Here is a 14,149-nt window from a genome sequence, read left to right on the forward strand (position 1 = left end):
AGGCTCCCAAGGACAGGCTCCCTTGGCCAGCAGTGATAGCAGCTTACTGATCGGCCTGAAGGGATGGGAGCAGGCTGTGTGGGGAGGATGAGAATCCGGCCCGGGGGCTATGTCTGGTGAAGACTGAGCACCCACAGGGGGCCTAGGAGGCCGGCCCACTCCCAGCACCATGCTGCTGCTCCAGGCCACTGGACTGGGGCTGGCCATGGGGACGAAGTGTCTCCGTGTGTCCATCTGTCACATCCAGGCTGCCGCCCCGACATCTGACCCTGCTACATGCCCACAGCACAGGGGACACACGAGTCCAGAAGCAGTGCAAGAGTGCACGCTGCACAGCTGCCGCCCCCACACGTGAGGGAAACCGAAGTGACAGCTCAGCAGGAGGTGGTCTGGCCCACAGAATCGGCAATGACACTTTGAAAATGACCTGTGCTTGTTTCACCATCTTCATACACACATTTTCAGCAGGAAACACATGGCTCACAGAGCAGTGGCAGGCCAGCCGTGACTGTCACCCAGTGTTTGGAAGGATGCACAGACACCAGAGAAACCACAAACCGAACCCTCCCCTCCCCTCGGCTCTTGTGGGAACAGAGGTGTCTCAGTGCGATAAATAACACAGGAATGGAAACTGTGTGCTGATTCAGCTGCCCGAGAAGCGGTGGAACTGAAGGCAAATGGTGAAGAGCCCAGAAAAGGACGCCCACTTCTGGTTCATTCAAAGAGGGCGACCAGGCTGGCCAGGGCACTCCATCTGGTGACAAGCAGCCAGGCTGCCCAGGGCGCTTCGTCTGGTGACGAGCGGCCAGGCCAGCCAGGGTGCTCCATCTGGTGACGAGCGATGCAGAACGGACGCATCAGCTGCGACACAGGGAGCACAGTCTCCTGGTACGGGTCTTTACAAGAGCGGCCCACACAGTCTTTCCCCACGTGAATCGCGATGGGGCCAACAGCTCAAAATAAGAGTTCCGATGCTGCTAGGCATCTGAGCAGCTTCTTTTACTGTTTTTGTTACATCACCTAAGACTAACTTCTGAACGTCTGGTCCAGGTTTACTAATGCAGAGGCTGTAAATGCAAAGTTCTGGGTATTGAGGGACTGTGGACAACATACAGGACTTGGAGCCAAGATGCTCAAAACACTGGCAGCGACCGGGATCCCACACTGGGGCAATGGGCTCCCCAGTGGCCTGCGCCTGCTGGCTCTAAAAACAATTCTACCACATCAAGTGGGCGTGCAGTCCACTGTATCCTCGGGCCCGAGCCCGAGGGCAACATGGAAGTGAGGCTCACTCTGCCAGGAGAGCTGACAACCAACGTGGGGACACAGGGCCTGCAACACCACAGGCAGGGGCCACACAGACTCTCATTCACAATCGAGTCCCACCCTCAGTGCCCTGCCTGACCCAGGGCCGGCCCCCAGACCTGCAGACAGCTCCAGGAGATAAGCAGGGGGCCCTTGGGAAGTGTCAGCCCCATCAAGCAGCAGTGGGGACCGTGGTCAGTTGGCTGAAGGTGGCTCTTCCCTGCCTGCACAGACAGACGTCCTTACCCTTGCACACAGCAAGGCTCAGGCAGCAAACACAAGCTGGGTGGCGGCCCCCGGAGGTTCTGGGACATTTCAAGTCTGGGTGGGTACTTCAGGAAGACCTCCTTGCGCTCAGGTGGCAGGACAGATCACACAGCAAAACCTTGACGGGGCAGGCTGTCCAGAGGAACATGACCCCGAGACTGTAGGTCAGGCCTCACTGCCTCAGGCCTCGCTGGCCGTGGACGAGCCAGGCAGCGGGGCGCGAGGCTGGGTGCCGCGAGGCCCAGGGCACTCCCAGGGCATCTCGAGTTTGACTGCAGCTGCGGGGGCCCCGCACTGCTGCGCCTGCCACCGCCTGCTGAACACGGAGCGCAGCGCGCGCAGCTGGCCCAGCTCCTGCGCTGAGAAGCAGGGCTGTGCCTCCGCGAAGCGCACCACGGCGTCAAAGGACACCGCCGCCTGCTCCCAAGCCGCCCTGTCTGCTTCCCCAGCCTCCGCTGGCTCTGGGCTCTCCGAGGCCCTGTTCCCGAGGCAGGATGGAGCACCTTCTGTGAGCCCAGGGGTGTGAGCAAAGGCCTGGTCGGGGAGCTTAGTCCTGAGCTGCTCTGGCTCCTCCTCGGAGGATGAGCCCTCCATGAGTGCAGCCTCAGGCCACAGCTTCCTCCAGGCCTGGCTGAGGATGGTGCCCGGCACCGCATCCCAGGCGCAGGCCACATCGAGCACGGCGTCGTGCACACTGCAGCGGGGAGCCAAGGCCTGCAGCCTGCCACGGGGCGTGACAAAGTTCCTCATGAAGTCCCTCCGAATTCCCTGGTCCATGGGCTGGAGCAGGGCAGTGACGCTGGCGGGCAGGAAGATGGTGAAGACGTTCTCCGAGGCCAGCTCAGCCTCACGCGGGTGTGCCCGGGACCCGTCCAGGAGGAGGATGGCCTTGCTGTCCTCTGGCAGGGCCACGGCTCGGAAGTGCTCCTTCACTGCGGGTACGAAGATGTGATGGAACCAGTCAGCAAAAATCTCCTTGTCCACCCAGGCGCTGCCTTGGGCCTTGTATACAACAGGCAGGTGTTGGAGGCCCTGAACCGCCTTGGGGCCGCCCCATTTCCCGACCACCAAGGGTTTGATCCTGTGGGAGCCCGTGGCGTTGGCACACATGAGGACAGTCAGCCGGTCCTTGCTCTGCGTGGGGCCGGGCGCCGGCCTGCCCTCTGGGCTGGGGCTGGGGGAGCAGCGCCAGAAGAGGCCAGTCTCATCGGCGTTGTAGACCTGCTCCGGGGACAGGCCGTGCTCCGCAGTCAAGCTCCGGAAGAACCCGCAGAACTGCTCGGCCGCCTGCTGGTCGGCCGCCTGCTTCTCGCTGGATGCATCCAGCTTCTTGATGCCGTGTCTGGCCTTAAAGCGCCAGAGCCAGCCGCCAGAAAACACGCAGGGCTCGGTCAGTTGCATCTGCTCATAGAAATCCTTGGCCTTTTCGATGAGCATGGGGCCTGAGACGGGCACTCCCTCGGACCGCTTCACCAGGAACCACTCGTACAGCACGCGGTCCAGGTGTTCGAGCTTGGGCGTGTGCAGGGTGCGGCGCTGAGCCAGCGCCTTGTCTGAGTCAGAGCTGGCGAAGAAGCGGAGCAGCTGGGCCTTGTGGGCCCTGATGTCGTACAGGGTGGACATGCCCACATTGTACTCCTGCATCAGTGCCCGCCTGCTCTCGCCCTTCTCCAGGCGCCGGCAGATGTCCATCTTCTCCTTCAGAGTCAGCACCACCCTCTTGCGCTTCTCCCCAGGGCTCCGCCCGGCAGCCAGCTTGGAGGCCATGAGGAGGGGGCTCGTCCCAGCCGAGGGATCGCGCCTGGGCAGGGGCTGGTGGCCTTCTTGCTTCTTCCTCCCCTACCCTCACCTGCCGGTGCTGACGTGGGGCCAGCACAAGCCAGGGCCCCTTCTCAGCTCCTCTCTCCAGCTCCAGCAGCTTCCTGACCCTCTCTGCAGGGGGACAGCGTCAGCTACCCTGGGCGTCCCCACGGCTGGAGCTCCAGCCTTCTCTGCAGGGACAGTGGCAGTGACTCCCCTCAAACACAGACCGGAGAGTAGAGGGGCCCTGGGAGCTGGTTTCACCGCCTGAGCCGTGGGGGTCTCTCTCATGCTCACGGTGCTTTATCAGCTGGAAAGCAAAAGGGGGAAGAAAGAGAAACATGACGGGGCACGTGCCTCAGCCTCGTAAGCACATCCTCGTCACTTTACCTACGCTGAAGCAGCCACTAGTGGGGTCTGGGGGACAATGAACAGAGCTGCCAGCAGGTGACACAAGAAGAGGCCGGCTCGGGGGCTACCGGGCTCACTGGCTCTTCTCAGCTTCCACAGTGACCTCGGAGTCACTCGCTACGGTTCCAAACTAAAAGTGGCTGTCGGGTGCAATCTGACCTCCCAGGAAAATGTGAAGGGTGAGGTTATTGAACGAAGCTGGGATGTTGCCAAGCGCTGGGACCCAAGGGCCACATCCCACACCCAGACTCAACTTTCCCACCACAACTGCTCCCCGGGCCACCTGACATGAGCACCTTCATAAAACCCTTGTTCCTTGGAGAGCAGCAGAGGCAGGAGCGAAGGTGCTGCAGCGGGCAGGGATTTCTCTAGGACTCTGGGGCTGGGGAGCCTGCAAGCCTCTTCAGAAACAAGTCCCTCAAGCCCTCTCTTCAAGAGCAGGCCCCAAAGTCCTTCTAGAAAGACAAGCTCGGTAGGCCTCAGGCTCCTCCCAGAGCCAGGAGGGGCTGCCAGTCTCTCAACTACTGATCCCCACAGCCTCGGACACCTCTGGTCACACAGTCACACATGAGCGTGCGAACAGCACTCATACCCACTCTGACCTGGGATGGACTGCCAGCGCGTCCCACCGCAGAGGCAGGCAGCGCTCACAGCCACTCTTCCAGGTGGGACCCCCACCTCACTTCCCTCCTAAACCCTCACATGTGGCCCCACCCAACTTTATCTTGGGGGTGAAGCCACAGGACTACTCACATGTGGAATGTACAAAGACAGCCCTTTGAGACCACAGCTCAACAGAAGTGAAGTGTTTTCAGATGTAGCAAGACTCCCAAAGACAAACCCTAGGCCTGTCAGCAGCCAGCCCCAGGTTCATCCTTTCAGCCCTCTGAGTCAGGCTCCCGGTCTGCAAAGTGGGGGTTGTGGTCCTTCTGGGACCTGTTTCCATCCTAATGGCTGTGTGACAGTTTGACTGTGCAATGCCTGGCCCCGTGCAGAGCAGAGGGGATGAAAGGCCATAATCCATCTTCAAGGAGATGTGTAATGCAAAACCACTGTAAAAACCAGGAGGAAACGGGGGGCGGGGGGGGGGCGGTCACTTCGGAGGGACTGACTCTTAAGCACAACAGGAAGGAGGAGGAAGGGCCAGAGAAGGGGACTCAGTGCCAGAAACTGCTCACTGTGTGCCTGACACGAGGCATGTCAGGAGCTGGACACGGGTCCTGCTGGTGAGGCAGAAACTTCCTTTAAAAGTGACATTCAGGGATATTACCTCTGAAGCAACTTAAGCTAAAAGGTAACATAACACGGCAAGAACAATGAAGACCGTTTGCAGCCTTGCTGTGGACATCCTCCTGTGCCACAAGGGAGAGTAGGCGGGGGCAGGGGGCAGAGTGTGGACAAGAGAGAGAGCAGCGAGGCACCACCTGCATGCGGCCCCTTCCTGCGAGCGGAGGGAAGGCTCGTCCTCAGAGAAGGCCTGAGGAATTCAGGGGGAGCAAGTGAGAAAGCACCGTTCCTCGCGAGCAGCCAACAGCGTGAGGTCGGGACGGGGGGAAAGGGGTTGACTATCTATCGGGAGAAGTGCTCAAGACACAAGTTCTGGCCCGAGGAAGGGCTGGATGGAGTTCTGGGAGGCAAGACGGGCTGGGCAGGGGTCCGCGCTCAGGCGTGGACGTTGGTACACCCTACAGGGAAGCGAGGCCGTCGTGGGCGCAGGTGCGGGGCCCAGGCCTGGGGCAGCCTAAGGCAGGGGGCCAGCTCGGTTAAGAGACGAGGCCCGCTCTGAGAACGCTCCTATTCCGGGGACCACGTCTGGGGCAGAAGGGCAAAAGCCAAACAGAGAAGAAAGAGGCCAGGGCTCAGGCCGGCTCCTTCCGGGGGAAGGGAACTCGGGCGCCGGTCCTGCCTCGAGTCGGAGCGCCGGCCCGTCTCGGAGGGAGGCTGCGGAGGGACCAGATCGGTTCCGGGGGACCCAAGGGCGCTCCGCACCAGCAGCCAGGCCCCGAGTCCCGGCGCCCGCCTCACCCGCCACACCGGCCCAGAGCTCGCTCACCTGCGGACGCCTGGCCGCCGCCGCCGGCCGGAAGCGCCCCGCCCCGCCCCCCGCCTGCCCGCGGCCCCCCCAGCCACTTCCGGGGCGCTCTAGGCGTCTCGGAGGACTCGGCATCTCTGTGGTCTCGCGGGCTGCCGGAGCCTGCGGCTGGCTGCCCTGGCTGGACGGTGACCATAGCTGTGGGTTCAGTGATGGGTGCATCGCCGGGCGAGGGTGGCAGGAGACTGCGGGTGGGGGAAAGCAGTGCTTGAGTCCCTCCCTTTGCGAAGCCCAACGGCCAGCGCTGTTTTTCTCCTCCCCAGCCTCCGCTAGAGCCTCCTGTGTGTTAGTCGTTCAGTTGTGTCCAAGTCTTTGCGACCCCATGGACTGTAGCCCACCAGGTTCCTCTGTCCGTGGGGTTCTCCAGGCAAGGGTACTGGAGTGGGTTGCCATGTCCTTCTCCAGGGGATCTTCCCGACCCAGGGATCAAACCCATGTCTCCTAGCTAGAGCCTCATCCTCCCCTAATTGAGATGATTTGGATGATAAGACTTGAAGCCTTGACGCTGTAGAGAGTTGAGATTTGGGGACCTTGGGAGAGGGTGAATGTATTTTGCATGAGGGGCAGAGGACGTCCAAGCCCGAATGCCCGGAGCCCTGTGTGACTGGGTCACCTCACTTGTTATCAGTGACTGTGTGGATGCTACTGAGTTACGATTCTTGAGGTGGGAGATTATTCCGGTTATCCCGTGGGCCGGGTGTCATCCGGCACAGGCTCCTCATGATGGGGAGGAAGGAGGCACAGGGCTGAGAACCACGGGAGCATGGAAGTAGAGCCAGAAAAGGAGGTGTGAGGCCAGACACAGGAGGAAGTGGCCTCGTCCTCCAGGACCCGGAAAATAAACGGAGGCATTCTCGCCAGAGCCTGCAGAAGACCAGCTCTGTGGACACCTTGTTTCGCTCTAAGACTCGTGTCAGACTTCCGACCGCCAGAACTGCAAGACGATTGTTTGAAGCTCAGTTTACAGTCACCTGTTATGGTAGCAGTGGGGAACTTAGATGGATTTTCATAGCTTCTTGCCTTGGCTCCCAGGATGCTCTCACACCTAGCCCTCCTTCCGCACCCTCCCCTGCTGATTGCCACCTGGCCACCGTTCCCCCTGGCTCGCTCCTCTCTGTCTACACCCGCTCCCGGGGTCTCCTCCAGCCTTGTGCTGTGCCTGCCAGGAAAGGCAGGCAGCCGAAATGTAAGCCTCCTGCCAGGACCCCGCCCACAAGTTCTAGCCACGTGTGCCCTACCCAGCGCCCAGCGTCCCCTCATGGCCTTCTAACGCACCTTGAACCAGCCATCTCTAAACCTGGGTGCACACCCCTCCCGCCCCGCGAGCTTCGGCTTCACACTCCCCACCGGAGCGAGTGGCAGCTCCGCATCTCCATCTCTCCAGCCAGAACCCAACCATCCCCGCCCTCTGCCTCTCACCCCCTTCCCCCAACACGCGCACTCTGGCCTCCACATCCAGGCAGCGCCTGGCCTCTGCCAGCCCCTCTCTCTGGTCCAGGCCACTCTGACCCCGCGGGGGCCGACCCGACTCTTCTGCAGGGGCCCACTCTGTCCCTGCAGGGCACTCTGCTGCCACCTTGTGGGCACAGGATCACTTGAGTCTCCCCGAACCTGCATGGAGCTCCCTTGGAAGCTCCCACAGGTTCACTGGGACCTCAGACCTTGCCTCCAGGACTGAGTCCACTCTGGCAGAGAGGAAGGGGTCTGGAAGAGACAGGAGGTGGAAGACCATTCCCTGGTGCCACATGAAGCCTGGCGCGGAGGGCCCCCTCCCCTAAGCATCCCCCCAGTGCACGGGGTCTGGCCCCCAACCATGCCAGATGGTCCCCAGCCCGGAAGTGTTTGTTGGCAAGGATCTGGCTGAGTGGACGCCCCCGCATCCCGTGCACCCCAGAAAGGTCCTCCTGGGCCACCAGGCCTGGCTGGGTCCAGCTGTCACTGAGTCAGTTCCTAGGCAGTTTGAGAAGTCCAGCGTCCCCAGGGAGGAGATAGGGGTCTGGGGTTCTCGAGGAGAAGGAAAGGACAAACTTTTTTTTTTCTCTCTACATTCCTTAGTCTTAGTCACATAAAACTTTTTTTTTCTTTAAGCCCAGAACTGATAATAACACAACAAACAACTCAGTTTAAACTCTGTACTAGGAGAAGGCAATGGCACCCCACTCCAGTACTCTTGCCTGAAAAATCCCATGGACGGAGGAGCCTGGTTGGCTTCAGTCTATAGGGTCGGGAAGAGTCAGACACGACTGAGCGAATGCACTTTCCCTTTCACTTTCATGCATTGGAGAAGGAAATGGCGACCCACTCCAGTGTTCTTGCCTGGAGAATCCCAGGGACGGCAGAGCCTGGTGGGCTGCCGTCTATATGGGGTCACACAGAGTCGGACACCTCTGAAGTGACTTAGCAGCAGCAGCAGCAGAGATTATATAACAACAATGTATCCTGCATGAGGACAATTTCTCCTTTCTGAAAAGTTTCTGACTAATCCTGATATTTTAGAATGTATATTAGGGAGTGGGTCTGGTAGGATCTTTCTATTGTTAAATTCTAATCCTGTCATCCTAAAATGTAAATTGTGGGAGTGTGTCTGGTAAAAGTTTTACAACCTTTTTATTTTTTTTAGAAGTTTTACAACCTTGAGACATTCTTTTGATTTATTGTAATAACCATTCTAAAGGAGATCAATCCTGGGTGTTCATTGGAAGGACTGATGCCAAAGCTGGAACTCCATTACTTTGGCCACCTCATGCGATGAGTTGACTCCCTGGAAAAGACTCTGATGCTGGGAAAGGTTGGGGGCGGGAGGAGAAGGGGACGACGGAGAATGAGATGGCTGGATGGCATCACCGACTCTGTGGACATGAGTTTGAGTGAACTCTGGGAGTTGGTGATGGACAGGAAGGCCTGGCGTGCTGTGATTCATGGGGTCGCGGAGAGTCGGACACGACTGAGCGACTGGACTGAACTGAATAACTAATTTAAAAAGTATACAGCTCCCTTGCTAACACTAGTGAGGGAGGCACTCTCTGTCCCCCTTCTGATGTCTATGGCAGATAGCTTTGTCTGTCCCTTTTCCACTTTAATAAAGCTCTACTACACAAAATCTCTTGAGTGATCAAGCCTGGTCCCTGGTCCCTGGTCCAAATCTTCGAGATCACAAATCTGACACCTTTCATCGTCAGTGTCAACTACAAATCGGTACTTACAAAGAGCGTTGCCAATGACTGAACAACGAAGGCGCTTGCCATCTGCCTCTACAGAGACTGAGCCCCGTGTTGCTGTAGCTGTTGACCTTCAACAACCCCTGAGGGAGTGCAGGGTGGAGTGAGGCACTCTGTGCTCCAGGGAATCTGGTGGGACATGTCTTTAGATAGCTGGATGTTTTTAGGAACAGATTTGTGATCTCATCTCCTCATATCTAGAGAAGCACTAAATCCCTTCCTGGTGACATCAGATCCTCATGACTAACAAAAAACCTTTTGTAAAATGAGTGTTTCATGGTATTGAACTCCCCTTCCCTTATATATTGGGAATATATAAATAAAACCTTATATATTGACCTTCCCCCTACTGCTGCTTTGGAGCAGTTTCTCAGAGCTGAGATGCTGCCTCCTGGGCTGCAGTCCTCATTTTGCCCCAAATAAAACTTAACTTGCAACTCTCAAGTTGTACATCTTTTTTTAGTCGACAGTTACGGCGACCGACGAAGCAAGCCAGAGTGGACTTCCTTCCTCCAACTGGACTCCACGAGGAACCGGAGCTGTGGTACCAGCAGCGGCCCCTTGCGCCCATCCGCCTCCTCGGGGAGTGCAGACGGATTTGGGTAAGTCTCTCCTGATTCTTGAATCTCCCCGTTGGTTGAGATTCTGAGTTTTATTTGGCGGTGGAGCGGGTTACCTGCCCCCTCCTAGTAGGAAAGACACTGCGGCGGGCGGGGGGGGGTGGCGGTGAAACATCCCCTCATGGTCTCGACACTGAGAGGGTCTCAGGTGAAAGAGACTGAGGAATTCCCACCCAGTCAAAAGATGCTGGGGGGCGGGGCTGGCCGAAAGATGCCAGGAGGATTGCCCACCCAGTAGAAAGGCACTGGGTTAGGGGGGCTCGACTGGGAAAAAATCAAGGAATACCCAGGGCTCAGCTGAAAGATGCTGATGTCGCTCCGCTGTAGGGGACTGAACAGTCTTGGCTGAGTGGTTAATAAGAGGTTGATCTGACACTTTTCCTCAATTTGACTGCCATTATAGAATTTGTCAGGGTAAAAGTGAGGAAAATACAAGAGAGCTTTGCTCTGAAGAAAAGGGACAAGACTCCTCCCGGCTGGTTTTGGTTTTCTCAGATGTCTGAGAAATTTACAGGAGTGGTGGAGGCCCAAGTCCTCCTGCTGTGCAGTGGTCCCATAGGGAAACCCACTCATTAATTAAAATACTTGTTCAAGAACTGCCATCCAGTGACCTGAGCAGCCTTGATGGTCTTAGATTGCCAGAGGCAGAATCTGAGACACGTAAGGTGAGCTGAAACGACCCGGGTGACTCCTGGAGGAGTTAAGCTTACAAGCAGCACATGGCCCCACTACACAAGTTCACTAGTGACTTTTATCCCTGACAAATTCAGCTTAAAATGGGAAACAGAATCTCTCAAAAATAGAAACAAAGGGATGTCAGAAAGCCAGCCTCTGACTAACACTCATGTACAATACACACGGAGCTCATACTTGCAAGTACCTAGTTAATTGGAGAAATTATATTAAAAGAGATCTTAACCTAAAATGTCAAATTTGGGTTCTTTGATATTCTAAAACTGATATTTTTGTGTGCACAATTAGAAAAGGCCGGCCATACTTTGACTGGTATCTAGAAGCTTCTAAAGTAGGAAATGATAGAGTAACTTCTTTGCAGAAAATCAACAAGAAATTGCTTGAAACTATCAGAACTAAAAAGGCTGCTAGCACTGACTTTGCCAGGTCACAGGTCTAGTGGAAGTGGGAAATCACATTCGGCATTTATGACATTTGGCTTTTGGTTTTGGGGTATCACTTTACCATCTTTGCAGCACTCTTGGCACTTGGCTTTTGATTTCTGGGCATCTCTTTGCCTTTTGTTTCATTTGGAGTGTGACTCCTGAAGGTAAAGTTCTGCTTTGGGTTGGTTTGTTGGTTTGGTTTGAGTGCACAGATGTCTGGTACAAACTGTTAGAGCTAGTGTGTGAATTGCTCACCTGGGAACCCCTTGAGAAATTTTTTTAATGACTGGTTAATCTATAGCTATGATCCAATGACAAGAAAGGTGGCCTAAAAATATTAGATCTTTATTGACATAGGATAGGAAAATGAACTAAAGTTCCCTTATGTCCAGGACTTCCTCCTGTAATCAACAGCCTGGGGCTGATCAAACTAAGACACCTACTTTCCCAGAGGGAGAATCCCTGCTGGGGTCAATCTGCCCTTGTTATCAGGGACAAGTTGAGTACTAAATTTTGGTCTAGTTTCTATAAATTTTGGCTATAACACTATGGTCACAAAAAAAAATTACAATTTTTGACAATGTGGTCACAATATTATTTAGACTCCAGAGGAAACTTGAAGAAAAAATTATCTCTTTAAGAATTCTTGCCCTGAGGAAATAACTCCTCCTAAACCTTTAGACCAGAGCTCTCTGGATCATTTATCTTGACCATATCTAATTCCTGACACCAAAAGGAACAAAAAGGTGAATAAAGCCTTTTAAAATCTTACTCCAAACATTTTTTTATTCATAACTAAGTTTGGAAGGCAAAGCTATAAGATCTCTTGTGTCTATTTGGATGTATGTATATCTCAGTGTGTGTCTTTGTTTTTTTGATAATATTGCTGAGATCAATTTGTAAATGAGCTCTAATCTAACTGGCCTTTTAAAAAAAGAAGTAAGCACATACAAATCGAATAATTCTAAATACAAGGGAAAGTAACCTAAATGAATTTCAGGTTCACATGAATGAACTGGGAAATATTCAGTATTAAACACCTGATATTAATGTTTGCTGATCTAGATAATATAGGCTTGTCTAAGAGTAATCAACATTAAGCAGAATATTTCATTGTACCTAGGTTTAATATAAGTTAAATATTAGTATCAGTTAAGTTCACTTCAGTTCAGTCGCTCAGTCGTGAGCGACTCTTTGCGACCCATGAATCACAGCACACCAGGCCTCCCTGTCCCATCACCTACTCCCGGAGTTCACTCAAACTCATGTCCATCGAGTCGGTGATACCATCCAGCCATCTCATTCTCTGTCGTCCCCTTCTCCTCCTGCCCCCAATCCCTCCCAGCATCAGAGTCTTTTCCAGTGAGTCCACTCTTCGCATGAGGTGGCCAAAGTATTGCAGTTTCAGCTTTAGCATCAGTCCTCCCAATGAACACCCAAGATCGATCTCCTTTAGAATGGACTGGTTGGATCTCCTTGCAGTCCAAGGGACTCTCAAGAGTCTTCTCCAGCACCACAGTTCAAAAGCATCAATTCTTCAGCGATCAGCTTTCTTCACAGTCCAACTCTCACATCCATACATGACCACGGGAAAAACCATAGCCTTGACTAGATGGACCTTGAGTAAGAGTCTTTTAATTTCATGGCTGCAATCAGCATCCACAGTGATTTTGGAGCCCAAAAAAATAAAGTCTGACACTGTTTCCACTGCTTCCCCATCTATTTCCCATGAAGTGATGGGACCAGATGCCATGATCTTTGTTTTCTGAATGTTGAGCTTCAAGCCAACCTTTTCACTCTCCTCTTTCACTTTCATCAAGAGGCTTTTGAGTTCCTCTTCACTTTCTGCCATAAGGGTGGTGTCATCTGCATATCTGAGGTTATTGATATTTCTCCCAGCAATCTTGATTCCAGCTTGTGCTTCTTCCAGCCCAGCGTTCCTCATGATGTACTCTGCAGATAAGCTAAATAAGCAGGGTGACAATATACAGCCTTGACGTACTCCTTTTCCTATTTGGAACCAGTCTGTTGTTCCATGTCCAGTTCTAACTGTAGCTTCCTGACCTGCATACAGGTTTCCCAAGAGGCAGGTCAGGTGGTCTGGGATTCCCATCTCTTTTAGAATTTTCCACAGTTTATTGTGATCCACACAGTCAAAGGCTTTGGCATAGTCAATGAAGCAGAGATAAATGTTTTTCTGGAACTCTCTTGCTTTCTCCATGATCCAGCGGATGTTGGCAATTTGATCTCTGGTGCCTCTGCCTTTTCTGAAAACTGCTTGAACATCTGGAAGTTCACGGTTCACATATTGCTGAAGCCTGGCTTGGAGAATTTTGAGCATGTCTTTACTAGCGTGTGAGATGAGTGCAATTGTGCGGTAGTTTGAGCATTCTTTGGCATTCCCTTTCTTAGGGATTGGAATGAAGACTGACCTTTTCCAGTCCTGTGGCCACTGCTGAGTTTTCCAAATTTGCTAGCATATTGAGTGCAGCACTTTCACAGCATCACCTTTCAAGATTTGAAATAGCTCAACTGGAATTCCATCACCTCCACTAGCTTTGTTCGTAGTGATGCTTTCTAAGGCCCACTTGACTTCACATTCCAAGATGTCTGGCTCTAGGTCAGTGATCACGTTATCGTGACTATCTTGGTCGTGAAGATTTTTTTTGTACAGTTCTTCTGTGTATTCTTGCCACCTCTTCTTAATATTTTCTGCTTCTGTTAGATCCATACCATTTCTGTCCTTTATCGAGCCCATCTTTGCATGAAATGTTCCCTTGGAATCTCTAATTTTCTTGAAGAGATCTCTTGTTTTTCCTATTCTGTTGTTTTCCTCTATTTCTTTGCATTGATCACTGAGGAAGGCTTTCTTATCTCTCCTTGCTATTCTTTGGAACTCTGCATTCAGATGCTTATATCTTTCCTTTTCTCCTTTGCTTTTCGCTTCTCTTCTTTTCACAGCTATTTGTAAGGCCTTCTCAGACAGCCATTTTGCTTTTTTGCATTTCTTTTCCATGGGGATGGTCTTGGTCCCTGTCTCCTGTACAATGTCACGAACCTCCGTCCATAGTTCATCAGGCACTCTATCTATCAGATCTAGTCCCTTAAATCTATTTCTCACTTCCACTGTATAATCATAAGGGATTTGATTTAGGTCATACCTGAATGGTCTAGTGGTTTTCCCTACTTTCTTCAATTTAAGTCTGAATTTGGCAATAAGGAGTTCATGATCTGAGCCACAGTCAGCTCCTGGTCTTGTTTTTGCTAACTGTATACAGCTTCTCCATCTTTGGCTGCAAAGAATATAATCAATCTGAT

The 14,149-nt window shown here is 53.4% G+C and overlaps 1 protein-coding gene across 2 annotated transcripts; it reads right to left on the bottom strand.

Moving 5' to 3' along the window:
* Positions 1-960: 960 nt before the first annotated feature.
* On the bottom strand, positions 961-5,879 carry JRK (Jrk helix-turn-helix protein). Of its 2 annotated transcripts, XM_055432703.2 has the most exons (3): positions 5,837-5,865; positions 4,537-4,835; positions 961-3,682 (listed from the first exon to the last, which is right to left on the bottom strand). In XM_055432703.2, the coding sequence occupies exon 3, from the start codon at positions 3,337-3,339 to the stop codon at positions 1,753-1,755; it is 1,587 nt and encodes a 528-aa protein (XP_055288678.1). In that variant the 5' UTR covers positions 3,340-3,682; positions 4,537-4,835; positions 5,837-5,865; the 3' UTR covers positions 961-1,752. The 2 variants fall into 2 exon arrangements, with proteins under 2 accessions (XP_055288678.1, XP_055288679.1); XM_055432704.2 differs by lacking the exon at positions 4,537-4,835 and having other exon boundaries at positions 5,837-5,879.
* Positions 5,880-14,149: the final 8,270 nt, after the last annotated feature.

This window comes from Moschus berezovskii, chromosome 16 (genome assembly GCF_049115385.1).
Source record: "Moschus berezovskii isolate FMDL1 chromosome 16, NW_MosBer_1.0, whole genome shotgun sequence".
Classification (NCBI taxonomy): Eukaryota; Metazoa; Chordata; class Mammalia; order Artiodactyla; family Moschidae; genus Moschus; species Moschus berezovskii.